This window comes from Electrona antarctica (genome assembly GCF_951216825.1).
Source record: "Electrona antarctica genome assembly, chromosome: 14".
NCBI classification, from domain to species: Eukaryota; Metazoa; Chordata; class Actinopteri; order Myctophiformes; family Myctophidae; genus Electrona; species Electrona antarctica.
This window is the reverse complement of record NC_136795.1, coordinates 4,627,916-4,655,887: the sequence shown is the minus strand read 5'-3', so window position 1 is coordinate 4,655,887 and position 27,972 is coordinate 4,627,916. Positions and strand designations below refer to the sequence as shown.

At 43.8% G+C, this 27,972-nt stretch overlaps 2 protein-coding genes across 2 annotated transcripts; one reads left to right on the top strand and one right to left on the bottom strand.

Annotated features, from left to right (window-relative positions):
- Positions 1-22,208, top strand: cdc42ep1b (CDC42 effector protein (Rho GTPase binding) 1b). Its single transcript, XM_079519673.1, has 5 exons — positions 1-129; positions 11,374-11,888; positions 12,178-12,219; positions 15,381-15,957; positions 21,354-22,208. The coding sequence occupies exons 4-5, from the start codon at positions 15,498-15,500 to the stop codon at positions 21,974-21,976; spliced, it is 1,083 nt and encodes a 360-aa protein (XP_079375799.1). The 5' UTR covers positions 1-129; positions 11,374-11,888; positions 12,178-12,219; positions 15,381-15,497; the 3' UTR covers positions 21,977-22,208.
- A 2,390-nt stretch (positions 22,209-24,598) lies between these two features.
- On the bottom strand, positions 24,599-27,129 carry LOC306936773 (galectin-1-like). Its single transcript, XM_079520387.1, has 4 exons — positions 26,800-27,129; positions 26,631-26,710; positions 25,737-25,902; positions 24,599-24,814 (listed from the first exon to the last, which is right to left on the bottom strand). Exons 1-4 carry the CDS (start codon positions 26,806-26,808, stop codon positions 24,668-24,670), a joined length of 402 nt encoding a protein of 133 aa, XP_079376513.1. The 5' UTR covers positions 26,809-27,129; the 3' UTR covers positions 24,599-24,667.
- Between the last annotated feature and the right edge of the window lie 843 nt (positions 27,130-27,972).

Genomic DNA, 27,972 nt, shown 5'->3' with positions numbered 1-27,972 from the left:
TTTATAGTGAAGTGTGTAAAAAAGCAGCAGCCTGCAAAAGCCGAGAAAGCCCATGATACAAGAGATTGTGGGGCTTGAGTTGTTTTCCTGCATTTTCACGACGGAGATCGATTTTAAATCTGTTTTAAGGTAAGGTTAATGTGCATTTTCTATAGGCTAGTTTGCATGAAGTCAAGTTGAGTCATTAGACCAATCAGCCAATTAGGCTAAAGTTGCCTACTTTTATATGCATGTGACTTGATGATAGGCTATAGCCTGCAAGCCCCAGACACGACTAACGACTTTATAGATTTGATTTTAGTTTAGTCGCGTTGAGTTGAGCGACCAGAGCGCCTAGTTTATAGGCTATAGCCTATAGGAGCATACATGTGGAAAAGAAAGGATTTGGACATTTCGGGTTGAAGGCGCGTGGAGCAAAGTGCCAGCGCTATCTATCCCAACCCTCGATTGGAAGCCGGCCACTTTCATGGGTCTCTGGGCATTTCCGAAATATGGTCAAAATATATAGGCTAAGCCTTATTTTAGTATTATTATTTTAGGGTTTAAGTATTAGTCCCACGGAAATGGATTGCAATTAAGTTTATTAAAGATAGCCTATATCTATTCGTTCTGTATAGTAGGCATATAACCCATGTGTGCGTGCGTGCATAATTATATGAGATGTGCTCTCAGTTAATTGCATGATTGCATCCATGATTTGTTTGAACTTGTATATATTAGACCACATCATGGTAGGCCTACATTGAATGATGAATAGTTTAGCATCAGAATCTGATTTTCTTTTCTTTTAACTGATCAAAAAGGTATCGGCAGAAGCTTATAGCTTATTAATAAAAACAAAAACAAAAAGCTTATTAAAAAATAGTAAAAAATGTATTGTTTTTGTTTACAAAATTAAGAACATACATAATAAGCAAACAAACAAACAAACAAAAACAGAAAACAGTAACAAAAACAAATGAATAATGTACATTATTCACAATTAGAGGTCAGTCCAGTTGATTCCCTCATGATGCATGTGTTGTGCATTGCTTATAGGTTATTATAGGCCTGGTCTGTACCAGGGGTGGACTGCAGGCCACAGGACCTACCATAGGTTATTATAGGCCTGGTCTGTACCAGGGGTGGACTGCAGGCCACAGGACGTACCATAGGTTATTATAGGCCTGGTCTGTACCAGGGGTGGACTGCAGGCCACAGGACCTACCATAGGTTATTATAGGCCTGGTCTGTACCAGGGGTGGACTGCAGGCCACAGGACGTACCATAGGTTATTATAGGCCTGGTCTGTACCAGGGGTGGACTGCAGGCCACAGGACGTACCATAGGTTATTATAGGCCTGGTCTGTACCAGGGGTGGACTGCAGGCCACAGGACGTACCATAGGTTATTACAGGCCTGGTCTGTACCAGGGGTGGACTGCAGGCCACAGGACGTACCATAGGTTATTACAGGCCTGGTCTGTACCAGGGGTGGACTGCAGGCCACAGGACGTACCATAGGTTATTATAGGCCTGGTCTGTACCAGGGGTGGACTGCAGGCCACAGGACGTACCATAGGTTATTATAGGCCTGGTCTGTACCAGGGGTGGACTGCAGGCCACAGGACGTACCATAGGTTATTATAGGCCTGGTCTGTACCAGGGGTGGACTGCAGGCCACAGGACGTACCATAGGTTATTATAGGCCTGGTCTGTACCAGGGGTGGACTGCAGGCCACAGGACGTACCATAGGTTATTATAGGCCTGGTCTGTACCAGGGGTGGACTGCAGGCCACAGGACGTACCATAGGTTATTATAGGCCTGGTCTGTACCAGGGGTGGACTGCAGGCCACAGGACGTACCATAGGTTATTATAGGCCTGGTCTGTACCAGGGGTGGACTGCAGGCCACAGGACGTACCATAGGTTATTATAGGCCTGGTCTGTACCAGGGGTGGACTGCAGGCCACAGGACGTACCATAGGTTATTATAGGCCTGGTCTGTACCAGGGGTGGACTGCAGGCCACAGGACGTACCATAGGTTATTATAGGCCTGGTCTGTACCAGGGGTGGACTGCAGGCCACAGGACGTACCATAGGTTATTATAGGCCTGGTCTGTACCAGGGGTGGACTGCAGGCCACAGGACGTACCATAGGTTATTATAGGCCTGGTCTGTACCAGGGGTGGACTGCAGGCCACAGGACGTACCATAGGTTATTATAGGCCTGGTCTGTACCAGGGGTGGACTGCAGGCCACAGGACGTACCATAGGTTATTATAGGCCTGGTCTGTACCAGGGGTGGACTGCAGGCCACAGGACGTACCATAGGTTATTATAGGCCTGGTCTGTACCAGGGGTGGACTGCAGGCCACAGGACGTAGGCTACCAGCTCATATGGTGGGCTGACCCTCGGCGGTCTGGGCCAAATGTTAAATTAGTTGTCTGTTGGTTGTGTATATTATTTATGTCATGGGTTCCCAAAGTGGGGTCTGGGGACCCCTAGGGGTACTTGAGGGGGTTCCAGGGGGTACCTAGCTCAATTAGAGATATATAAGGAACCAAATGGACCCGTGTGAAATTGCGAGATGGAATTGGTGCGACCTGACCTGTTACCGTCTGTATAACATTAGTCCAGTGTCCTTAATGGATTGTGCATTATTGGAAATTGGAACACCTTTTATAGTCTTCTGAACTCCTTCACTATAGTTGCTGAATGTTATGGGAATAATATTAAATCACATCCATTGTGTCTGAGATGAAGACTGAAGACTGACTCCAGTGCAGCCAAGGACTAGGGATCCAGTGAACTTGTGTCTGAGATGAAGACAGAAGACTGAGTCCAGTGCAGCCAGGGATCCAGTGAACTAGATGAAGACAGAAGACTGACTACAGTGCAGCCAGGGATCCAGTGAACTTGATGGGAGCATTTCAATTATTTGGTTACTGTGGTTACATGACACCAATGAACAACAGCTGCATTGTTCCTTTAGTGGCATTTGCCTCATGCACACTCATTCAGGAAGGCAGAAAGAGTACAGTTAAAAGACTTATGTTATTATAATTAATAACCATCCATTATGATATAATGATGGCAGTAATTCTAATATATAATATACATTTGTATTGTGTTGCTCATAGACGCACAGCTAGTGCATGTCAACTGTGAACTGTAATCTGTAAACGATTCAAATGTAAATGCTTGGGAAATAAACAAAATTGTACATAAGCATAATCCCTCACATGCATGTTTTGCATTGGCATGCAGTCTTTAACCCATTTTGACCTGAAATCAGATTCTATAAATGTCTTCTAAATCCTGACAGTTTTCTGAAAAAGCTATGTTTCTATGTCAGTCGTTCTTCGATTTTTCAAAAATAGCAGACCTACAAGCTCGTAGCGCGCCACTCGGTGAGCTATTTTTAAATAGCTAAATGGGTTAAGTTGAATAGACATGTTTTGTCAGACGTGCATTGAAGAAATAATTAGCCTTAAATGATGCATTAACCACTTAAACCCTACACATTTTGTTGACTGGTGGGGGGCTATGGGTCCCCAAATCTCTTCACCAAAAAATAACAGATCTACAAGATGTAGAAATGGTATTTTCGCCTGTATTATGACATGCCCAGAACAGGGACACTGGGGTTCAAGTGTCAATCAAGGCTATGTAATGAGTAACTGTGTCTGAATATGCCTCACAGAGCTCTGTCAGTCATGGCAGACCTGCGGTCACAGCCTTGTCTTTTGTTACATCTCTGACAAAGGAGCTTTATACAACACACATTTTTACATTAATGATTTATTCATTAGCCATGTCTTTCTATTTATGTTTACTATAGGTAGAAGCCTGCATGGAGAGCTATAACACACTCATTGTTCATTGGGGCTATTGAATGGAAAGGACATTTGTTTGTATTCCACTGTTGCTCAGCCTCATCATTGGTCCCTTGTTATGTTGACATAAGTCCAGAACAAAAAAAGAAAATAATTTATAAAAGTGGCAAACAAGGGGCAGGGAGGGGAGGTTGAAGGGGTGAAAAGTCTTTGGGAACAAACTCAAAAGATTAATTTGATTGTTCAAACTGCGGCTGTGTTGCAATGTTGCTTTTGAAACGTATATGCCTTTTTTTTTTGAAAGAATGAACCAGTGCAATGACTGACGTGAAAGTCAGTGAATTATTATCTTCTTATCTACTGTTGTTTGCTCTTGTGTGGGTTCACTTGTTGACTTGAAAGCATATTAAGAGGAGGATAGGGGTTAGGGAGTGAAAAGCAAATGCCTCTACAATAGAGCGGCGCAGTCCCGTCCCCTTTCACGACGACGCCAGGCCCAAGGAAGCTTTGAGAAGGAAGAGAAGTGGTCACGTGACTGGGCTTCGCCATGACACTTTCATGGGAGCCAAACTCACACCGGAAGTGCAATGAATACATGGCAGTGAATGGAGCCGGCTGGACCAGCTCATAACAAACATTATTTATGAACAATTGAGACCTTTTGTAAAGTAATCACTTATGGAAAATAACAGAAGACAGAAGACAGAAGACATAAACATTATTGTCTGCTGTGTTGCTATTCGATGTGTCTTCGATCTAAAGAGCACAAAGTACCTTTCTGAACGCACCAAGTATCGCGAGACTTCCCACCGTTTCCTGTCTGGCAGCCAAATATCGCGATACTTCGGAGCCAGAAACGATACCTGCTGCTGTTTAGATCCTCAGATAAAATGATATACTGTGCACTCTGTGCACATCGAAAAGTAAGTGATTAGAAAACAACCTGTGATATGTCTTCTTTTATATTCCTGAACCGATTATATGACAAAGGTCTCAATTGTTGATAAATAATGTTTGTTCACTAGGAAAGACCAAGCATCAGACATAAGAACCTTTTAGATGGTTTATTGATATGGTCGTTTATGGGCACGTCGCATGTGAAGCATGGAACGTGCAACATAAACAGCCATGGCATGGAAGACATGGGGAAGCCAGCATGGTCATCTAAGGTCATCGCCACACGTGACGCAAGCGTGCGGCGTGCGGCTTAGATGGCCATTAGATGGCCATTAACGGTGCCGGTCTAAGGTTGCCACCTCACGCAAGTGTGAAGTGTGCGGCTTAGGTGGTCAGGGCACGCATGACATGTGGGGCGCCGGCGTGACCATCCAGAGGCATCACTACGCAACACGAACGTGTAGCATGCGGCTTGGATTGTCAGGTCGGGGGGGGAGGATGCCATTAGAGGTGCCGGCACGAACATCTAAGGTCATCGCTGCACGCGAGCGTGTAGCTTGCGGCTTACATGGTCGGGGGCACGAATGTCACCGGGGGTGCGGGCTTGGTCATCTAAGGTCATCACCACACGCAAGCGTGCTTAGATGGTCAGAGCACGGGACGTGGGCGGCAGTGGGATTAGGGGGTTTGAGGGGGCGTGGACCCAGATACTTTGGTTTAGGGGTCGAGGCGAGAGCCTGTGCGATGGTGTAGAAACCCCCTCTGGAACCTGCAGAGAAGATAGGAGTAGAAGAGAAAAGGGAGGGAGGGTTACTGGAAACTAGCACGCTGCTATTTTTTAAACTTGCGTTTAAGAGGTAGGAGTGGCCAGGCTGGTTAGAGGTGGGTGAGTGGCCAGGCTGGTTGGAGGTGGGTGAGTGGCCAGGCTGGTTGGAGGTGGGTGAGTGGCCAGGCTGGTTGGAGGTGGGTGAGTGGCCAGGCTGGTTGGAGGTGGGTGAGTGGTCGGCATGGGTGGCAAGGGTGGAGTTGACAGTGGTGGCCAGGCTGGTTGGAGGTGGGTGAGTGGTCGGCATGGGTGGCCAGGCTGGTTGGAGGTGGGTGAGTGGCCAGGCTGGTTGGAGGTGGGTGAGTGGTCGGCATGGGTGGCGAGGGTGGAGTTGACAGTGGCAGGTGGGTTGTGCTTGGTTGTCTTCTGCTTGGCCAAACCTCCCAATCCTCAGTTGTTCCAACTCCATTTATGAGCTGGTCCAGCCGGCTCCATTCACTACCACGTATTCATTGCACTTCCGGTGTGAGTTTGGCTCCCATGAAAGTGTCCATGAAAGTGTCATGGCGCAGCCCAGTCACGTGACCACTACTCTTCCTTCTCGGAGCTTCCTTGGCCAGGCCCAGGAAATGATTCCCAATGCATTTTTCCTATAGACATTTTAAAAAGTATTTATTTAAAGGTGGTTACGCCGCGGACAAAGCCAACTTGAGTCGTGACAAATCATGACAATAAACACAATATTTTGGACCAAACAAATAATTACAAAGAAGAAAAACAACAGAAAAAGTGTTGCAACCTGCCGTTTTTTTCTTCTTTCTAATTCTTTGTTCGGCCCAAACATTTTTGTTTGTTGTCATGATTTGTCACAACTTGACGGCTTAAAAGGTCTTTAAATAAATACTTTTTGAAAAGTCTATGAGGAAAATGAACGGGGAATCATTTCCTGGGCCCTGGTAGGGGGCGGGACTGCGACACTCTATAAAATGCAAAAAAGGGCATGTATAGAGGGCAGAAAACATGCACGCACGCACGCACGCACGCACGCACGCACGCACGCACGCACGCACGCACGCACACACACACACACACACACACACATGCAAGGACTGACATAACATTATATATGGTGCCTTTCAAGAAGTGCTATAGCCACGTTGCAGCAGTAGACTACTTCCTTGTATTTCGGAGACATGCGTAGGGTTGGTGTGACCTGCAGTAGGCCTACTGTGTGCTGCATGCATGGGGCAGACCTTCGACCTGAAGTAGGCCTACTGTGTGCTGCATGCATGGGGCCGACCTTCGACCTGCAGTAGGCCTACTGTGTGCTACATGCATGGGGCCGACCTTCGACCTGCAGTAGGCCTACTGTGTGCTCCATGCATGGGGCAGACCTTCCTTCAAGTGGCTCTCTGGTCCAGTGGGAACAGTTACAACAGTAGCGCCAGAAGGAGTGCATGCATGTAACGTGTCCATGGCTCTGTGCATGTGCGTGTGTGTGTGTGTGTGTGTGTGTGTGTGTGTGTGTGTGTGTGTGTGTGTGTGTGTGTGTGTGTGTGTGTGTGTGTGTGCAAGCTGCTGTGACAGAACGGTCCCTCAACCGCTCCATTGCTGCAATTTAGTGGTTCTGTGGTACCAGATGTTTGACTAAAACATTAAACCTACTTACTGGAAACAGGCAGAAAGATGCACACAAGGAACGTATGTGGGTGTGAGTGTGTGTGTGAGTGTGAGTGTGTGTGTGTGTGTGTGTGTGTGCGTGCGTGCGTGCGTGCGTGTGTGCGTGCGTGCGTGCGTGCGTGTGTGCGTGCGTGTATGTGACACTATAAGAGACACATTGGCCCTATTTTCGTCAAACTTCTTTGCCTTTTTTACTATTTTGAAAAACATTTTTGAATAGTTCAATGAGCCGATCTACAAGCTCACAATGTGTCGATGTAGATCGACTACTTTTTTTTTTCTTCACAATTTTAAAATGTTTTTCAAATTAGTACAAAAGGCAAAGAAGTTTAGGGATAAGGGGTAAGGCACTGACGAGACAGACAGACAGACAGACAGACAGACAGACAGACAGACAGACAGACAGACAGACAGACAGACATTGCTAGTGTAGAGTCTAAGACACAGACACATTTAACAAAGTTAACAATCGTGCAAATCTGTTTCCCATCAAGAGTCAGATTCTTTTAATAGATGGCATTAATGGATGGCATCCGGCTGACTTTCTCCTATCGCACATTGTTCCTATTACAGTTTCCGACCTCCATGCGTGTGTGTGTGTGTGTGTGTGTGTGTGTGTGTGTGTGTGTGTGTGTGTGTGTGTGTGTGTGTGTGTGTGTGTGTGTGTGTGTGTGTGTGTGTGTGTGTGTGTGTGTGTGTGTGTGTGTGTGTGTGCGTGTGTGTGTCTCCGTCTCTGCAATCAGTCGGGTTGGCTCACGCTATGCTACAGCCTCGCGGCCAAAACCCTGTTTACGGATGTGTGCAGGTACAATTTAAGGATAAATGCTATGTTTATGCTATGTTTATGGAGCTGCGCACTTCTGTGTGAGTCCCTAATGAGGACATATACTTAATGAGGAGCCTGAAGTGGATTCCTGCACTGCTATTTAGCTTTATTTGTTCATAAAGGCATCTGAGTTCAGCTGAATGAAGTGTGCGTTCACCGGGGGAGAAAGACTTTGTTTAGTTTAGTCAGTCAGTCAGTCAGTCAGTCAGTCAGTCAGTCAGTCACTTACTTACTTACTTTAAGTAAGTTACTTACTTACTAGGCATTTAGCAGACGCTCTTAATCCAGAGCGTTTTACAGAAACATGGCAATACATCAAATACATAGAAATAATCATCAAGCATCATAAGCAAGCTAAGAACCTAACATCCGTCTAACAGTAGAATATCTGTGCAATGAAACTATACACTATATAGAGTGCTATGTCTACAGTACCTAATATGCTATCTAAATTACATAAGTTTAGCCGTTGCATGCGCCTGTAAGGTCGTCGAGAATAGTGCAAGTGCTACGGGCTACGGCGAGTGCTGCGAGCTAAGATGGAGTCTGAAGAGGTGAATTTTCACACTACGGCAGAAGACTGGGAGTGAGTCTGCAGTTCATTCCATAGTGTAGTTTTGGAGCCACTTACTTACTTAGTTACTACAAACACACACACACACACGCACGCACGCACACACGCACGCACGCACGCACGCACACGCACACATTAAGTCATTTTTGCTTTTATTGGACAGCACTGTGAGGAGCTGTGAGGAAGAATGGACTGGGATTATGTGTGACAAACACCCCTTGCCTGACTTCAAGGAACCCACATCTCTCAAATACGCAGCAGCACTGTATTGTGTTCACTGGCTGAGCCTCCAGGATGCTCTAATCATTTATCTTGGAACAGCTCAGCTCTGATTAAGGTCTAGGTAAGGCAGTCTAACCGCCAGATCAATGCCCAGTAGTATCTCCACAGTTTGTAGCAGTCATTCTGATTCTGATGACATAGTTGTGACTCTAATCTCTAATCCTGCCGTGGCTGGAGCCTGGATGGGTAGAGAGTCAGACTCAGGATCAGGTCACGTGCTTTAAATGCAGTATAGCTAGGTGCTCCTGCACCCCTCAGCAGACACTGCAGCAGACAGGAAGAATAGTTCCAGGAAAACAGATAAGCATTACCTCAGGAAGTATAGTGAGAAACTGAGAACTCAAAACATTATGGATTTATCGTGTTGTTATGCTGAGAGAGAGCTATGGCTGTTCTGTTAACACAGAGACCACCTGCTTTACACAATTATGCACTCATCAAACAGGACTTACGTTCTTTTATATGGATGGATCTTCTTTTAGGGCAAATCCATCCATCCATCCATCTTCAACCGCTTATCCGTAGTCGGGCCGTGGGGGCAACAGCTCCACCAAAGAGCTCCAGACTTCCCTCTCCAGAGCAACATTAGTAACCCCTCCATCTTATCCTTGGTCTGCCCTGGGGTCTCCTTCCAGTGGGACGTGCCTCAAGGAGGCATCCTAACCAGATTCCCGAACCACCTAAGCTAGGGTAGATCATAACATGCAAATACTGCCACCTATGTGATTAAGATTACTAAAATGCCTGACTTGGAAATGGTAATCTTTGGTAACTGTTGTGCTTAAACAGATATTATTTATACGAAGCAGAGAAATGAACACAGTTCAAATTAACATTAAATAAAGTTATTATAAGAACAATAAGGAGATAATAAGTCAAATTCAATAAACAAGAAAATAAACTTACAGTTGCTTGTATTTTATTGAATGACTAACGGCCAAACCACACCAAAGGGTCAGGTTGGGACAAAACAGTTTTTAAGGTAGACCACACCAATGCAACCCATTGCAACTCAATGAGTTGCATTGTTGTGGTTTATTCGTTTAAAACTTTTTGTCCCAACCCGACCCTTTGGTGTGGTTTGGGCTTTATAGTCAGGTAATTTTGTTTATTATGACGCATTTCATTCAATAAGTATGAAGTATGAGTTCATAAGTAAACTCAATGCTTCACAAAAACATACAGTATATACAGAGTTTACAGACACATACAAAATTAAACAACTAGAATGTTTTCTAACCTGCCGAGTGCCAATTAGCCTCGGCGACCTCAGGTGTTTTGTTAAAAACACACAAACATAGGTTAACACGAGTCACATAGGTGTCACACGGACACGGACATTGCTGTTCCTTGGAGTGGTTGCACCACTCAAAAACAAAAAAACAAAAAGCCTGGGCGAAGGAGCCAGGAAATGTGACATAGACATGAGTGGGAGTGAACCTTGTATTTCGCTAACCAATAACAGTGCAGAGGGTGTCGCTCCAAATTTGGAGTTCTCCACTGTGTTCTATCGAGGAGGGGAGGAGGAGGGGGCGGGCGCAAAGATGATCACACTAGCTGCATGGGGCAGGCTAGTGTACCTGCCGATTGACATGCAGTCTTGACATGCAAAACAGAGGAAAAAACTGACCACCGTCAGCAGCATCAGTCCGAAACATATTGCAGAACTGATTGGCTGCCTTGCATGTGTAGCCTATGGAGTGTTCTATAAAAGCCTCGTTGTATAAATGAATGGAGGAGACCAGGCATGCCCTTATTTCTGTATCATTTTATTAAAGACAAAAGCTTAGTTACCAAATTCATGTTCAGTCCACTCCAGCAGTGCTAGTCATCCTGCCGAGCTGAACCTCACACCAGCGGTGCTGTCCCGCAGTGCCCGATCTTGATCTCATGCCTCTCTGCCTCTGTCTCCGTCTCTCTTGCTCTCGCTCCCCCTGTCTCTGTGTCTCTAGCTCTCGCTCCCCCTGTCTCTGTGTCTCTAGCTCTCGCTCCCCCTGTCTCTGTGTCTCTAGCTCTCGCTCCCCCTGTCTCTGTGTCTCTAGCTCTCGCTCCCCCTGTCTCTGTGTCTCTAGCTCTCGCTCCCCCTGTCTCTGTGTCTCTAGCTCTCGCTCCCCCTGTCTCTGTGTCTCTAGCTCTAGCTCTCCCTGTCTCTGGGAGACCAAGTTTATGGAGTTTCGTAGCCTATGCGTACGCCTGTGTATGTATTGTACAAAACAGTGTGCGTGGTGTGTGAGCACGTGCACGCAGATTCTAAACATCATACTGAACAGGTGACCATTTCTAATTTCTATAGGATGTCAACACAGTGTCCCATTGATCACTATGGCCCTGCACGTGGTGTCTCCACAGACACAAGTCACAAGTCCAGAGTACCATGCAGTCATCACTATGCACAGTATACTGCATATAATACTGCAACAGTATAAACATTAAACAATATGGAATATTACATGATGTGGTTCCAATACACAACACATGATTGTAAACCTCTCCCTCCCTCTTCTCTTCCTCTCTCTCTCTCTCCACAGTTCATTTAGCTGGCCTGAAGTGAAGTGAATGAGAACACAGAAGCGCCCCCTACCTGGATGTCAGCAGAGCTGCAGTAAGTGGATTGAAGAAGGCAAGAGGGATGAGGAGTAGGCCTAGCTAGCCTTAAAGAGAAGCAACTGAAGACAGAAGAGATTAAGGAGCTAATCCAGCACACGTCCAATCCAGGAGGAGCCCTGCTTTTTCTCCAAGGCAATGCAGACAAAAACGGTCACTCAGATTACAGCACTTCACTTCATTGCCTCAAAGTAAAGCAAAGTAATGTAAAGAAGCCCCACTCTTCCGCTGTGTGTGTGTGTGTGTGTTTTCATTACCTCCCAAAGGAACTGGCATCCTGGTGACTCTTGGACTACTGAACTGAACTGTAGTGGTGGACTATACAATAGTATTGGCGGTGCGGTACCACACATGGATAAATCTCATTAGCAGAAGACGCCTGCAGACCAGCCCTCCCCCTCTGCACACTTGCTGACCGTTGGGGGGCTGAGGGAGAGAGGCTCAGCCCAGACCGTTGGGGGGCTGAGGGAGAGAGGCCCAGCCCAGACCGTTGGGGGGCTGAGGGAGAGAGGCCCAGCCCAGACCGTTGGGGGGCTGAGGGAGAGAGGCTCAGCCCAGACCGTTGGGGGGCTGAGGGAGAGAGGCCCAGCCCAGACCGTTGGGGGGCTGAGGGAGAGAGGCCCAGCCCAGACCGTTGGGGGGCTGAGGGAGAGAGGCCCAGCCCAGACCGTTGGGGGGCTGAGGGAGAGAGGCCCAGCCCAGACCGTTGGGGGGGCTGAGGGAGAGAGGCCCAGCCCAGACCACGCTTACTTTACACTGACTCACTGCCAGTAAGTGACAGATTGAACATATGGTACTGTATTATATTATACAGGTACTATCTATACTGTGTTGTTCTGTGTGTGCATCCTGAATTACAGCATCACGTATGACCCATTAAGAACTGTTAACTACTGTTAATATTGACAGATTAACAGTAGTTTGACAGGAAAGGGGGAAAGAGATCGGGGGGTAGACCCGCAGCAAAGGTCATCGGGATCGGGACTCGAACCCGCGATGCTATTGTTTGAATAGCCAAAGTATAAAATAATGACACAGATGCTTTCCCTGTTTGAATGGTTAAGACTTTCGATGCAGTTAACAGAAGAATCAGGGCAGGTAAAAACAGAAACATTAGATAAGCCTCGTAAACATTCATTGGTAAATGAAAGTGAGGCATTATGCTCATATTACTGTGTTTTAGTACTGTACGGTGTACTGTATAAGGATCAGAACTAAGTGACAGTTTTGATTAACCCCCCCACAAAACAAAGAACAAAAATTGCAGTACTAATGAAAGTGTAAGGTCATCTACCCTGTAACTACAGTAGTGGTGAGTGGAGAAAACACAAATTAGATTTGCTTTACAAAATGTACTTATATTTTATTATAACCTTCAAAAGGTGCTTTGAGTTGGCAGGTTATAAAAGCTGGCATACTATAGTCCAGTCTAATGTTATGTTGCCATACGTGAATACATCACACCTACAATATAGACTATGCCAATTAGAATGCCAGAAATCCTAGTTTCAGGGAAGTTAAAAAAAGAAGAAGATAGAAACATTTATTTTGGGTTTTTACAAGGCTCTCATAAAAAAGCTCCACTGTAGTGATTAGTGTCTAGACGGGTGGGCTGGCAGTAAACGGTGTGTAAACAGGCTCATATAGCTGGGCTGCTGGTGTAACCCAAGGGGCCAGTGAGGCGCTCCAACGTTGAAGCTCTGGGCCCTAGTGGTAAGAGGAAGGACTGCAGGCGGACCCGTGCACGGACACGTAGGACCATCACTCCCTACGTCACCCATACGTCACCCCGGACCTCAAATTTGAGGTCCGGAGGAGGTACTTCCGGCAGTCTTCATCGAAATGAATAGCTTGGGGGCGGGGCTAGTGCTCCAGTTCGGTCTCTATCCTTTATATACTCTATGGTGTAACCAGGTAGTACATTATTGTACTTCACAAACCCAGGTTAACGACTTGTTTGTCATTCTCTTTAACCCATTTAGGCCTGAAAAAAACGTTCGCTCTAAAAGAATATATATTCAAAGATTTGTGCCGCATTTTTTACGATTTTTAAAAAATAGCAGATCTACAAGCTCGTAGCGCGGCACTCGGTGCCGCACTATGAGCTTGTAGATCTGCTATTTTTCAATAGCTAAAGTGTAACAAAATGCTTTAAAACACCAAAAGGGGTTCCCGCCCAAAATAGGCCAATTGCGTTGGTGGAAATGTAAAAATCACTTTTTAAAGGTCATTTGAATGCATTCCTGCTTTACAGCATAAACAGAGACAGGAAAGAGCAGGTTGAGAGCAAGTATATAATGTGCCAAATTTAAACCCATGAAATCACGTTTTGGCCTAGTCACACTAACTGCTTGAGCCACCACCAGCTCAAATAACATTTAAGGGAAGTCAAATTATACTGTGATATAAACTGGTAAGAAAGAGGAGATGCATGTGTACGGTTGTAGGCTACGTATACATAATTCTGTGTTGACTGATTCAAATTGAGACGTGGTCAGGTGTGGGCTGGTCAATGGAGAGGAAATGATATCTGAATGGTTTTAGTGTCACAAATGAAAGACTAACAATTAAAACAATTGAGCTGTCATCCACTTCCAAAAAGACATATAATCAAAAAGTTTTGTGTGTGTGTGCACTGTGCACTCACGTGTGTGCGTGCGTGTGTGCGTGTGTACACATGCTTGTGTGTTGTTTGGGGCGGTTTACAAAGGGTTGAGCACAATTGAGTTCCTACGCTCTGGGATCACATCTCATCTCAATACATTTAAAGCCACAACTTCATGTATTTTGGTACTGGGCTGGCGTTCACAAACCAAAACGTCAAAAATACACCCAGTCAATCCCGAGCTCTCCTCCACCCACATGAGTTGTGGTGACCAGAGGAAGCCTTGAGATATGACCTTGTAATTTATCCGCTTTTTAAATTCACATGGTTGAAAAGCTGCTGCTGTGAAGGAGACGAGAGGTTTCTCTCTGACGTTTCAGCTTTTCTTTTTTTTGTCAAATAGGTTTTTATTGAGAACAGATTATAAATTGTTGTAGATTAAACATTGTGATATGAATTACATTTTTCTTTTATAGAAAACAAAAAATGAAAGAAAAAAGAGAAAGAAAACCCTCAACCCTCCCACCCATGCTCAGTGACACCGCATACTATAGAATAAAATAGTAATTTGAAAAATGGAAAACATCTGAAAGAAAATGTCGTACAGTCAACCACATCAGTGGTATCCTGTCTATGAATTGTTTCTACTCAAGTAATGGACAAGGGGCAGCCAAACCTTATCAAATTGTTTCTCCCTGTTTCTCAGGAAATACCTTATTCTCTCAAGATGAAGGGTACTAGTCATTTCATTTAGCCAATGCTTAAATGCAGGAGCCTCCTCCTTTTTCCAGTGCGTCAAAATTAGTTTTTTTGCTGTAATCAGACCATATGAGAAGAGTTGTTTCTGTGCTCTCGTCAACCTAGGCATGAAGTCTTCAGCTTTTCTAAGAGACGTATTGTTGGTGGGGAAAGGGGCGCAAACAAAGAAAGACAGAGAAAGGAGAACTAAAAGCGATAGAAAAAGAGCGACTTGACTGACTACAAACATGGGTAGAATCACTGCCCTGCAGAGAAAGGATTATAAACATTGTCTCAACAGATTTGTATAGAATATTTGTATATTCTGTCTTTGGGCCGATTCATCCTCCTATTTTAGAGCCGAATAAAAGTCGGTTCGGCTCTGTAGAGCCTACAATGTGACGTCATTTGAGGTTCGGGGGGGGGGGCGGGTACTGTCCTAAAGTCGGCTCTTCGGTGCTACTGAAAATTTCTGACGAGCCGAAATCATTTCGGCACTACAGCGCCGAAACAGCGGTAAAATAGGAGTATGAATCGGCCCTTTGCTATCCAGCCTCTCAAAGTTCTAATTTTCTTCTCTCTTCACAGTGGATCTTGTACTGGAACTCAAACTTGGACTAGTGAACTGGAATTCCGACATCCTGAATTGAAACAAGAGGGATATCACGGCTTCTAGTTTCTGTTTGTTTTGTTTGTTTTGCCACCATGAGTCTGGGAAAGATGCCAGGGATAAAGGGCCTCGTGTCCGGCTCTCAGGGAAAGCGGCGGTTCAAGAGCGACCTCTCTGTGGACATGATCAGCCCACCCATGGGTGACTTCCGGCACACCATGCACGTCGGCCGCGGCGGGGAGGTGTTTGGTGACACCTCGTTCCTTAGCAACCATGGGGGCAAAGGCGGGGAGCCAGGAAGCCCAGACTCGGCAAACAGCTCCAAGACCACTGGGTTTTTCACACGCAACTTTCGGACTGTACGCAAAACCCCAGAACCGCGACCGAGGAGGAGGGGCTCCCGTGACCTGTCGCCCCCGCCGCCGCCCATCTCGCCCATTATCAAGAATGCCATCTCCCTGCCTCAGCTCAACATAGACTCTCCCAACGGCTGCTCACAGAGGGCGCTGTTTCCCAGTTCTGTCAGCTCCACCGATGACTCCTTCTACACGTATGGTGAGAAAACAGATGATGACAGAGAGCATAATATCTCTGTGATTACCCATCACTATTATTTCATAAAAGAAAATCTTAAGAAAGTATTGTGTCCCAACAGTTGACCTTCAGGGAAAAATACACCCAAGCCCCCAACCCAAACCCCATGCTTAAACATAAAGCTAACACTAATAGCGTGTTATACTAATTCATGTTGAGAAAGCTTGCAGCAACTTTAAGGCCAAGCCTAAAAACAAAACAAACACACTTAATGGCTTATTGCTGTAGCTGTGACCATGCATATTAGCCATGCTGTTTGTCTGTATGTCAAAAATGTGCAAACCAAGAGCCGGTCACGTGTGCTAAATGATAAATGTGCTTATTTCTCATAACACACCCTTAAAAGAGGTTCTTATTTTCTATCAATTACACACTCCATGAAGCCTTGAATTCATGGAGAGGGAGGTCATATCATTTTTTTTTCTCCTTGGAAATAAAAACGTCTGGGTTTCCGAGGCTATATCATGAGCGAATAATTCGATGACGGTATAGGAGACTTATTTGACGGGCGACTGTGGCTCAAGAGGTAGAGCAGGTCGTCCAATGATCCATGGGTCGGCTGTTCGAATCCCGGCTCCTCCTGTCTACATGTCGAAGTGTCCTTGGGCAAGACACTGAACCCCAAATTGCTCCTGATGTGCTGGTTGGTGCCTTGCATGGCTTGCATCTATGTAAAGCGCCTTGGATAAAGGCGCTATATAAATGCACCATTTACCATTTACCATTTGAGAGAGTAGGAAACTCCACCGGTCATGGAATCAGGAATGCGACAAAAAAACAAAACAAAAAGTCTCCATGAATTGAAGTCTTCAATGAACTATATACTTTAAGGTTGACACTCATTACTCATTATAGCCCCTCTTATAAAGACCCAATCTGGGGATATGGGATTTTAGCAACAGCCATGGATAGTGTGCATTGTGTGCAGTGGCGTGCACAGACATTTAGAGGGGCAGGTGCTCAAGGGCACTTTGTGCAGCGCGTGGAACCGGCCGGTTGCCTTAACCCCATTTTGACCTGAGATCAGATTCTAAAAATGTCTTTTACATCCTGACAGTTTTCTGAAAAAGCTATGTTTCTATGTCAGTCGTAAGTCATTTAAAAAAAATAGCAGACCTACAAGCTCGTAGCGTGCCACTCGGTGGCGCGCTATGAGCTTGTAGATCTGCTATTTTTCAATGGCTAAAGCATAACATAATGCTAACACCAAAAGGGGTTCCCGCCCAAAATGGGTTAATAGTGTGAGATTGATAGATTTTGGGGCATAAATAATATGTGACCAGATTTGACTGAGAGCCTGCCATCGCGCAAATTACAGCTTTTCACCAGAGGAGAAAAATCTTTTTTTATTTTTTTTTAAATGAGTTTATAGCACAGGCAGACTCTTCACATACTAGAGCATGTCTGAAATAAATGTCAGAGCTGAAATCGACATGTAAATATGAAATAAATGCTTAAACATGTAGCTAGGTGTAATGTTTGACCACAGAAGTGAACCTTTCAAGCCTGTTTTCTCAACTCGCTGTTTTCTGCAAGACATTACTCTATAAGCCATATCTCCAAAACTGGTGGGTCAAACTGAACAACCAATATGTCAATTTGAAGCTATGATTCCCTGCTTTCATATGACGTGAAAAAACGAAAATTCAAAAAAATCCAATGGCAGTCCCTCAGTCAAATTTAGTCACATATATTAGAAGCTTTTTTGTATCAAGAATTGATCAATGTCACCATGGTCCACATACTGTAGGCCTACACTGTACAAAACAAAATATTTTTATTTTTTTATGGGCACATTCCAGAGGTCAAGGGCAGGTGGTGCTCTAGCGCCCCCTAGTGTCTATCTGTGCACGCCACTGCATGTGTGGACTAAAACAGCACAAATATGCCAGGTTGTTATTCTTTCTTTCGCACACCTCAACAAAAACAAGTTTCAGCATGAGGGTGATGTTGGTACGTGGCACTAATATGGTGCTGAAATTCAGCATGAAAGTCAAATGAACTACAGCAAACTGTGACATAAATATTCCCTTTGTACAAAGAGGGAGCTTCTACCTACCCTTTCTCCTCTCTATGTTCAATATGATACTGTACAGGCACACACATTCATGTGCATGTACCATACCGCACATTATGCGAACAAATATGCTCTCTCTCTCTCTCTCTCTCTCTCTCTCTCACACACACACACACACACACACACACTTGATTGATTGATTGAAATATTTATTAACAGTTTGCAGAATTACAGTACATTTCAAGCACAAACTCAATACTGTTAACTGTGAGTGGACGACCCAATTAAGCATTACACTTGTTTACAAGAGGGTCCACCTTGTTCAATTCATCAAAACATTTAGAGACGTACAAATAGACACTTCTATATATAGTCAAAGAACAGAACAGGAATTCATCATAAGGGAGGTAAAAAGGGAAAAGAAAAAAATACAGTGAGGAGAAAAGGGGGTGGGCGGTTTCTCTCTCTCTCTCTCTCTCTCTCTCTCTCTCTCTCTCTCTCTCACACACACACACCACCACCACCACACCACACCACAAACATTCGCACGCAGAGAGGGAGTGTGACCTCCCTTCGACATCTTCCCTCCGAGGCAACCAACAAACAGAGTAACGTAGCTATAGGCAACACCTGTTCACAATTAGGTCTATAAACAAGAACATGCACACCTGGCAGAGGAAGATACTTAGAGGGCATTTCCTGTCATCTACGTGCTTGCTTGACTGCATTGTATAAACACACCATTCATTATAGGTCGCTAACCAATCAGTGCTTACGGGACAGAAGCGTGTGTGTGTGTGTGTGTGTGTGTGTGTGTGTGTGTGTGTGTGTGTGTGTGTGTGTGTGTGTGTGTGTGTGTGTGCGTGCGTGCGTGCGTGCGTGCGTGCATGTGTGTGTGTACAGTATGTGGAGCATATCGTAGAGTTTCATTACGGCATGTGGGTCATCTGGAATTCCCCCTTCCTTCCGTCTCTGAATTCATTACCCAACTCAGAAAGAATTCCCCCAAAGTGAGAGCAGTGGGGTGAGGGCACAGCAGTGGGTTGGGGGGTGACACCGTGACACACAGTGGTGGACCGTGCACAAAGTACATTTACTTCAGCACTGTACTTAAATAAAATATTTGAGATATGTACTTTGCTTGAGCATTTGTTTTTTTTGGGATAGTACTTAGTGAAAATAGCAGAACTACAAGCTCACAACGCGTCGTATATTCTCACTATTTTATTACATGTATTTGAATTGTCTGGAAACATGTCTAAATGTCAATAGCCTATACAGCAAACAGCAATACATTGAAATTGAAAAGAACGTGTACTTTTCTGTAGTAGGCCTACAATAGTTTTGAATAAAGTATTTTTTTTAAAGCAAACTAGTCCAGTACTTTAACTCAAGTATGAAGTTGACAGAACAACTTGCACACTAAGTCATGTAGTTGAGTAATATTTGTCCAGGACTCAATGATGGAGTTGAGTACCGGTACTTTGTCCACCACTGGTGTCTAGTGACAGAGTGAGCAGTGAGTTGAGGGAGTTGATTGAAACTCTTTGTCGGAAACCTCTTCTTCATGAGCAGTTATAACACGTGAATAGTTTGTCAGTTGATGACACAAGAATCTAAATCTACCACCAAAGAAAAGTGGCTTATTTTACCCACTGTTTCATTCATTTCATTGTTAAATTAACATTTGTTTCTTGCCGACCCTAGGCTCTGAAGCCAATTGGCCCTCTAATATATTAAATTGTTGCTCTACAAGTCTACATTATTGTCTCTAACCAGTTCTCACTTGGAATTTGTATGCCCAACGAGCTCTTGTTTGTTCTTCCTTTTAGCCAAGACCATTTCTTTTCCCCTTTTACGGTTTTCTTTTATTTCTCTGTTAATCCATTCTGGGCTTTAGCTATTGAAAAATATTGAAAAATAGCATATCTACAAGCTCATAGTGCGCCACCGAGTGGCGCGCTACGAGCTTGTAGGTCTGCTATTTTTGAAAAATCGAAGAACGACTGACATAGAAACATAGCTTTTTCAGAAAACTGTCAGGATGTAGAAGACATTTTTAGAATCTGATCTCAGGGCAAAATGGGTTAATGTTCCCCTCTTTTTTTTTTTTTATAACTCCTCCTTTCAAAACCACCATGGGACTGTCCAGAAGTCATAAAAGCTCAGCCTGTCCCCACAGGGAGCATTCAGAGCCACCATGGGACTGTCCAGAAGTCATAAAAGCTCAGCCTGTCCCCACAGGGAGCATTCAGAGCCAGTGAAGTCATGGCACTCTGGAATGTGAGTGGGTTAGAATGGTGGCATGGATGGAAAACACCACCGGGCTGTTACTGCCACCTTGTGGTGGAACCGTTAAACTGCAGTAGGCTACTGCTGTGTAGGCCAGTGCGTGGTTCTCAAACTTTTTCATGCCAAGGACCCCCAAATTGACACTCATAAGCCAGCGGACCCCCATTAGAAATGATATGCCAAGGACCCCCATAAGGGAACATTTTCACGGCTCTAGTGATTCTCAACCGTTTTCATTTCAAGGACCCCCAGTTTGACATGCATTAGGCCAGGGGTTCTCAACCCGTGGGTCGCGACCCCTCGGGGGGTCGCCAAATTATTTTAGGGGGTCCCCAAATTATTTAAAAAAAAAAGAAAAAAAAAAGATTTTTTAAATTTTATTTTCACGATTTTTCAAAAATAGCAGACCTACAAGCTCCTAGCGCGCCACTCGGTGGCGCGCTATGAGCTTGTAGATCTGCTATTTTTCAATAGCTAAATTATAACATAATGCTTAAAACACCAAAAGGGGTTCCCGCCCAAAATGGGTTAAGGTTATTGTAGCAGTCAATTTATATTGGGGGTCGGGAGGGGGCGGGGCGGGGGTCCAGAGACATTGTCAAAGCATTTCCGGGGGTCCCCGGCCAAAAAGGTTGAGAACCCCTGCTATAGCCCACCAGCTAAACATTTTCCCAACAAACTCCACAGAGAATGCGTAGACAAGTAATAAGCTTTACTGGTCAAATTTGTGAAACTGTACAACAAAATAGAAACATTTCCAAATTACTGTTACAATACAGACAGCATGCGAGAAATAAAATACGACAAACAAACAACAAACAAATCACTCATCACTTTGTCTTTGTTTGGGCCTGACGCCATGACGACACATTGAGGTTAGACAACACAACACCCGCCCCGTCCTCCCTTGAATATCTAGGATGTTGTTTACCACTGATCCATATGTCATGTCTTTATTTTTTGTTGTGCCTTTAGTGACACACAGCAAACGTTGCCGGGATCGGGATGTCTTTGACCAATGTCTCTTTCCCTCTTTGACTGTGTGCAGGTCTGCAGTCTGGTTTTGTAACTCTTCCCAGACTCTCCCGCCTCGACAGACAGTTTCAGGACGGAGACGCCCCCCGTGGTTCCTGTCTGGACAACGGGGACATTACGCTGACGCGCGCCGACTCCTTCTCCTCGTTCACGGTGGACCTCGGCCCCTCCCTCATGAGCGAGTTGCTGAGCCTAATCAACGACCACAGCTGCCTTCAGATGTTCAATCATCACAGCCAGGCCGAGGGAGAGATGGAGGAGTTGGGCGACGACGAGGAGAGGACCTCCATCACTGAGACGGTTGAGGACAGCCCTGGAATGAGTTCACCCGACACCGCTGGGGGAAGCGTGTCATTAAGAGGGAGCATACATAACAGAGAGCGCTCTTGTAGCTCGCAAGACGAAGACAGGGCGTCCATGAAGACACCAGATGCCTCCATGGGGTCACCTCCAGTAGTGGAACCAGTGATGGAGGCGGAAAGGTTTCAGAGGGCAGCGGACATGCTGTCACGGCACTATGGGTGCGGGACCTTCACACAGGGGAGGAGTCAGGCCAAGGACACCATTGCACCTGCTTTCACTCGCAGCCAAAAAACAACTTATACCTTCTCTGAGGAGGAAGAGATCAAAGTCTAGAGACAATGAAGGCGAAAGGCAAACTAACCGTGATAAGCACAGTAAAACCATAAGAACCATTCACTGTATAGGGTTCTTGGTCCCTCGAGTTAGAGATGTCTTATTTTTATTAACACAATTTTACAGGTAAAAACTAACAAAAAGCTCTTTCAGACTTCATCAAACTTACATTTGAAACTTACCAACATTGTATTATTTGTCCAAGACATGTCATTAACAATGACTCACACACTATGCCATTAACACAGATTGAAACATGATGTTCCCACAGTCAGCTGAGGTGGTTCGGGCATCTGGTTAGGATGCCTCTCTAGGGAGGTCCTCGACGCACGTCCCACTGGGAGGAGAACCCGGGGCAGACCAAGGCGCAGTTGGAGGAAACACATCGACTCACTGGCCTTGGAACGTCTCGGAATCCCCCAGGAGGAAGTCACTAATGTTGCTCTGGAGAGGGAAGTCTGGAGCACTCTGGTGGAGCTGTTGCCCCCACGACCCGACTACGGATAAGCGGTTAAAGATGGATGGATGGATGTTCCCACAGTGTTTATTGCAGGATGAGAACACTGAAAATCGTTCTTCGTTCTTCGATTTTTCACTATGAGCTTGTAGATCTGCTATTTTTCAATAGCTAAAGCATAACATAATGCTAACACCAAAAGGGGTTCCCGCCCAAAATGGGTTAAAGTTATGAAAGGTTTCTCTAGATCGAACTTGAAGAACATCTTTGCAGAATTGTATTGCTTGTTGTAATGGCTTAACCTGACTCCGCCAGATGGGGCAGCAGAGAGTAGTGTACTCTCTGCTGCCCCATCTGGCGGAGTCAGGTTAGTAATGGCTACCCTCTAATTAGAGGAAATTGTCTCATGTGAGTAATGAAGGTATATTTACAAAAACTATGAAGACAACCAGGTTGAATATTTTTGGTTTATTTGTTTTTCAGAAGAATGATTTGATTTCTATCATGTATACATGTAAGTTTAACATATTTGCAAAACAGTGCACATGACTGTTTATAAAATATCTTGGAATATTACTAAAATATGTATTTTAGTCTACTTTATGTCTAAAACATACAGTAGTACTGGTATAATAAAATGGTGGTTTTGATAATGATGCTTATTATGTCATACTTCATTGTTGCAAATGTATAACTTCTCTAGGCTGTGGAAAACACAATGCTAAAGTTACAGTATACCGGTTCGAATATCAGTGTTTTCACACTGTCACGACTCACCACAGTCATAATTAATATTTAGTGTCAATAATATCTATAAATTATTGTCTCCACCAGGCCGAAGGCATGGTGAGAGAGTATGTTTTGCACTCCGTCCGTGTGTGTGTCCGTCCGTCCGTGTGTGTGTCCGTCCGTGTGTCCTTCCGTCCGTCCGTTACCAGCTAATCTCCGGCACCGTTAACCCGGTCGATGCCAAACTTTGCACACACACTCCCTAGATGCCAACGATGAACCTCTGCCCCGCATTTTCCAGAACGGCCTGTTATAGCGCCACCATGAGGCAGCTTTTCACATTTGTTACCTAAAACTGCACCGATCTGCGTGAAACGTTGCATGCACACTCCCTAGAGGCCAAGGACAAACCTTTGACCTGCATTTTCCGCATCTGCCTTTTATAGCGCCACCAGGAGGCCGACTTTTGGAAAACACATTTTTGGATATTACTCCTCCAGATTCTGTCCAAAAATCTCACAAATCGTTACACAGTATCTCTATGGTCATGTGCTCAAGTCGGATCTGTCCGATATTTCATATTCCACCCTAATTGGCTATAATTGCCTTTCACAGTTTGCAAGATTGCCCCGTTTTGAACAAAAGCCTCAAATCATGAACACAGCATGCAATTTACGTGAAATCTTTCACACATTTTCTTACTAGGCTGAGGAATATATCACACCCTTTTCACATTGGCCTGTTATAGCGCCACCAACAGGTTGATTTTTGCAAAACAGGTTGATTGGAACAAAATGCCTCAAATCATCCAATTGCCATACAAGGCAAACATGTTTATATTACTACTAAACATTTTGCCAAACATCTCACACAGTCCTATCCTCCTGGTGGAGACCTGTGCCCAGAAGGGCACTTTTTCTAGTTGTTTCTTCTTCTCTGTAAATGTGAAGCACATGTGAAGGGTTTAACAAATGTAGTTTATTTGAATGCAACTTTCCAATATCAAAAAAAGGAAAGTAATATATTTAGATTGGTAAATAAATAATCTCACTTTGTCAATCATTATAATAATACAAATCACAGTTGATTCATGTTGACACTTCAGTTGATCAGTGGGCTTTAACATGGTTCACAGTAGTTATTTATCCAAGCAGATTTTCTCGTTTTAATATTTTTATTGTTTTTCTTTTCCACGTACAGTTACATACTTTACAAACCTTTACAAAAGACATACTTTACCAAACTGACAGGCAGACAAAACAAAGAAACATTGGGACAGGGGACAGGGCGGTCCTCCAGTTCATCTACGCCATCATCCACACCATATCGTAAGAATCAAAACAAAAGAAAAGCAAGCAAAAAGGAAAGCAAACCAAGACAGCCACAGTATTGCACATGCCTCGAGCCCTTTCACATGTAGACATACAGGTTTTTTTTCCCATTTTTCCTATCCTAGGTCTATCCAATCAATGGGGCATTGGGACTTTAGAAGGATCCAAGAAATGTCAGTAGATTTTAAAAGATTTGAGTCTGAAGTCTCCACTAATGCTGACGTAGCTCATGACGTCCCTGGTGTCACGGTTGCAGAAGTGAACTTCCTCTCCACCAGGAAGCTCCACTGTAAACATCTCTCCAGTCAGCTTCACGACAATCTAGAAGAAAGACAAATGATGTGATGCAAACTTTGTAGTCCAAGAACTATGAAAAGATACATACAGCATTTGGAAAGATAGGCCTTTATATAACCACTTTATTTTGTGAAAACACTATTTTTCCATCACCATTTACCATACCATACCATCTTTATTTATATAGCACATTTAAATAACAACAAAGTTGTACCAAAGTGCTTTACAATAAAATAATAAAAAACTTAATTTAAAAAACAAACACAGTGTCACTTTCAACATCAGAAACAGCTCATACTATGCTTGGAAATGCCAAAGAATAAAGATACGTCTTGAGGCGTGATTTAACCCATTCTGGGTGGGAACCCCTTTTGGTGTTTTAAACATTATGTTATAATTTAGCTATTGAAAAATAGCAGATCTACAAGCTCATAGCGCGCCACCGAGTGGCGCGCTACGAGCTTGTAGGTCTGCTATTTTTGAAAAATCGTAAGTGAATGTTTTTAACTCGGGTCTAAATGGGTTAAACACCTGAAGGGTGGGGGCTTGTCTTTAAATGTGCAGCTCATTCCAGAGCTTTGGGAGCTGCCACTGCAAAAGCCCGGTTCCCTCCGAGCTTCAGCCTGGTTTTTATTTACTGTGTATCCATAACGTTTGCCTCACCTTCACTTCAGAGCCCCTCTGTAGAGGGTTGTGTTGCCTCTCCTCACTACCCCAGCAACCTTCCATCTTTGAGTTAAAATAGCAGACCTACAAGCTCGTAGCGCGCCACTCGGTGGCGCGCTATGAGCTTGTAGATCTGCTATTTTTCAATAGCTAAAGCATAACATAATGCTAACACCAAAAGGGGTTCCCGCCCAAAATGGGTTAAAGTTATGAAAGGTTTCTCTAGATTGAACTTGAAGAGCATCTTTGCAGAATTGTATTGCTTGTTGTAATGGCTCACCTTCACTTCAGAGCCCCTCTGTAGAGGGTTGTGTTGCCTCTCCTCACTACCCCAGCAACCTTCCAGCTTTGAGTTACACACAATGGATTCGTCCTCGTCATCGTTGAAACGAGGGTTAAAGTGCAGCGCCAGGTCATTTGCATCCCTGCCCAGGTCAATGCGGAACCTGAATATATTGTGTCAATTAAGAAAGTGTCAAGTCGTGCACGTTTTTGGAATGAGGAATTAGGTTGTGTTGTAGAAAAACAGAGGTGATGGATCGCACACAATGCCAAGAGTAATATTTCAATTATTTGTATTTTCTGTCATAGTACGAAACAGATGTTTCGGCTATCCAGCCTTCATCAATCAGTGTGAGGAGTTCCAAGTGTATTTTTTCCTTTTAAGGAGTGGTGACAGTCAATAGGTCAACATCAACCAATAATTAGATACATCTATACACTAGGATGGTACAGTAATAATACTTAATTGTTTCGAGTTTTTATTAACTCACAAATAGTCTTGTAATTTATACAATAATTGCATCGTATGCAGTCATAGCACATCATAGTACATATTTATAGCATAGTATAGTATATATGTATAGTGTCATTATATAGATATGTTCTAGTTACGTTCTTAGCTTACGCATGTTTCATGATAAATGCATTTTATATATGTGATGTATTCCCATGCGTTTGTCCTTTCCTAATGTAAATCGCTCTGGATTAAGAGCGTCTGCTAAATGCCTAAATTGTAAATTGTAAATTGTACATGGCTCATGATTTACATATTACCATTGCTGCTTCAAACCGCAATCCTTTTTGAAGAGTAACATTTTCTCACTTAAAAGTCCTGAGAGTGAATCATTTCTCAATGTGTACAGTGGGCTATTTGAATGGTACATAGGTTTACCTGTTAGCATCATGTAAAATCAGTCCCTTCACTTTCAGCTGATCTCCAGGTTTCAGGGCCACATTCTTCAATTTAAATACCTGAAAAACATTATTATTGCAGTTTTAAGGTTCCGAGTACAATAATGTAAAACAAATGTTTAAAAAAACCTCAAGGCAGTCAAACATACCATGCTCATTTTGATTCTTGGGGAGGCTTGAGAATAATCCTGGAACAGAGATAGAAAATGGTCTTTCGTCCACAAACACAATCCTCTCTCTCCAACAGCAGTGATCTGAGTGATCTGTCAGTGGCTGGTAGAACAGTAGGCTTTTTATACTAAATCCAATGAGATGAGATAAAAGCATGGCATGGGAGTGTTCGAGAGTTCATTGACTGAATCATGACTAAATAATCATAGATCATGATAAAATAATCAATTGAAAGGTAACAAAGCACTTTCAACCACTTGATTCACTCAGCATAGCAGTTCCCTTCACAATGGAAACATTGACAGAATGTGGTGGTGGTCTGCATTTCTATAGTGATGACGATGAACTGTTGCCTTGATCAATGAGTAAAGTACGCACTAGCAATGAGTTGACCATTGATCAATGAGGATGACCATTGCTAGTGCAATGTTATCATTAGTCACCTGAATGCCCTTTGAGCTCTGCTACAATAACGGTTCCAAAAAAGCACGAGAAAGTGATTTAGACTTAAATGACATTCTTTAAATTCAGCCGATTGCATAGAACTATAATAGATTGTAGTACATTTTAAAGACTTCCGTCATGGTAACACCTTGAATCTAATGCAAGGTTAAAAACAAACATACAGTATTAAGTATATATACTGTAGGCCTATGCAATATTGTCAACAGTATATATACTGTTGACAATATTGCATAGGCCTACATGACAAATTAAAATTAATTTACACATTGACGTAATGTGTAGGGGTGATTAAACAAAAGGAAAATAGGTACTGGGATGAACAAGTAGGTTCTAAGACGAGTTTTGGAAGACAATTAGCGAGTATTATTTGCGAGTTGAAATGAATAATGTTGATACTAAAGAAAGTAAATACTGAACTTCTATCAAAAAGTCAGTTGTTTTTTATTTGATCCGACAGAATTTATTTTTTACTTAGAAAATTGATAGTTATTCATTGTTACTTTGCTTTAAATGTTACAACTTTTTTCTATGAATTAGTATTTACATCATAGAAGGAATAAACCATCCATTTGTGTTTTGCCTAATCCAGCTGTTGGCATTGAATTTAGAAACATTATATTGTGAGCTTAGTGTGTGTGTGTGCTTTTGATTGATTGAATACTTTATTACGAAATGTAAACAGCAAC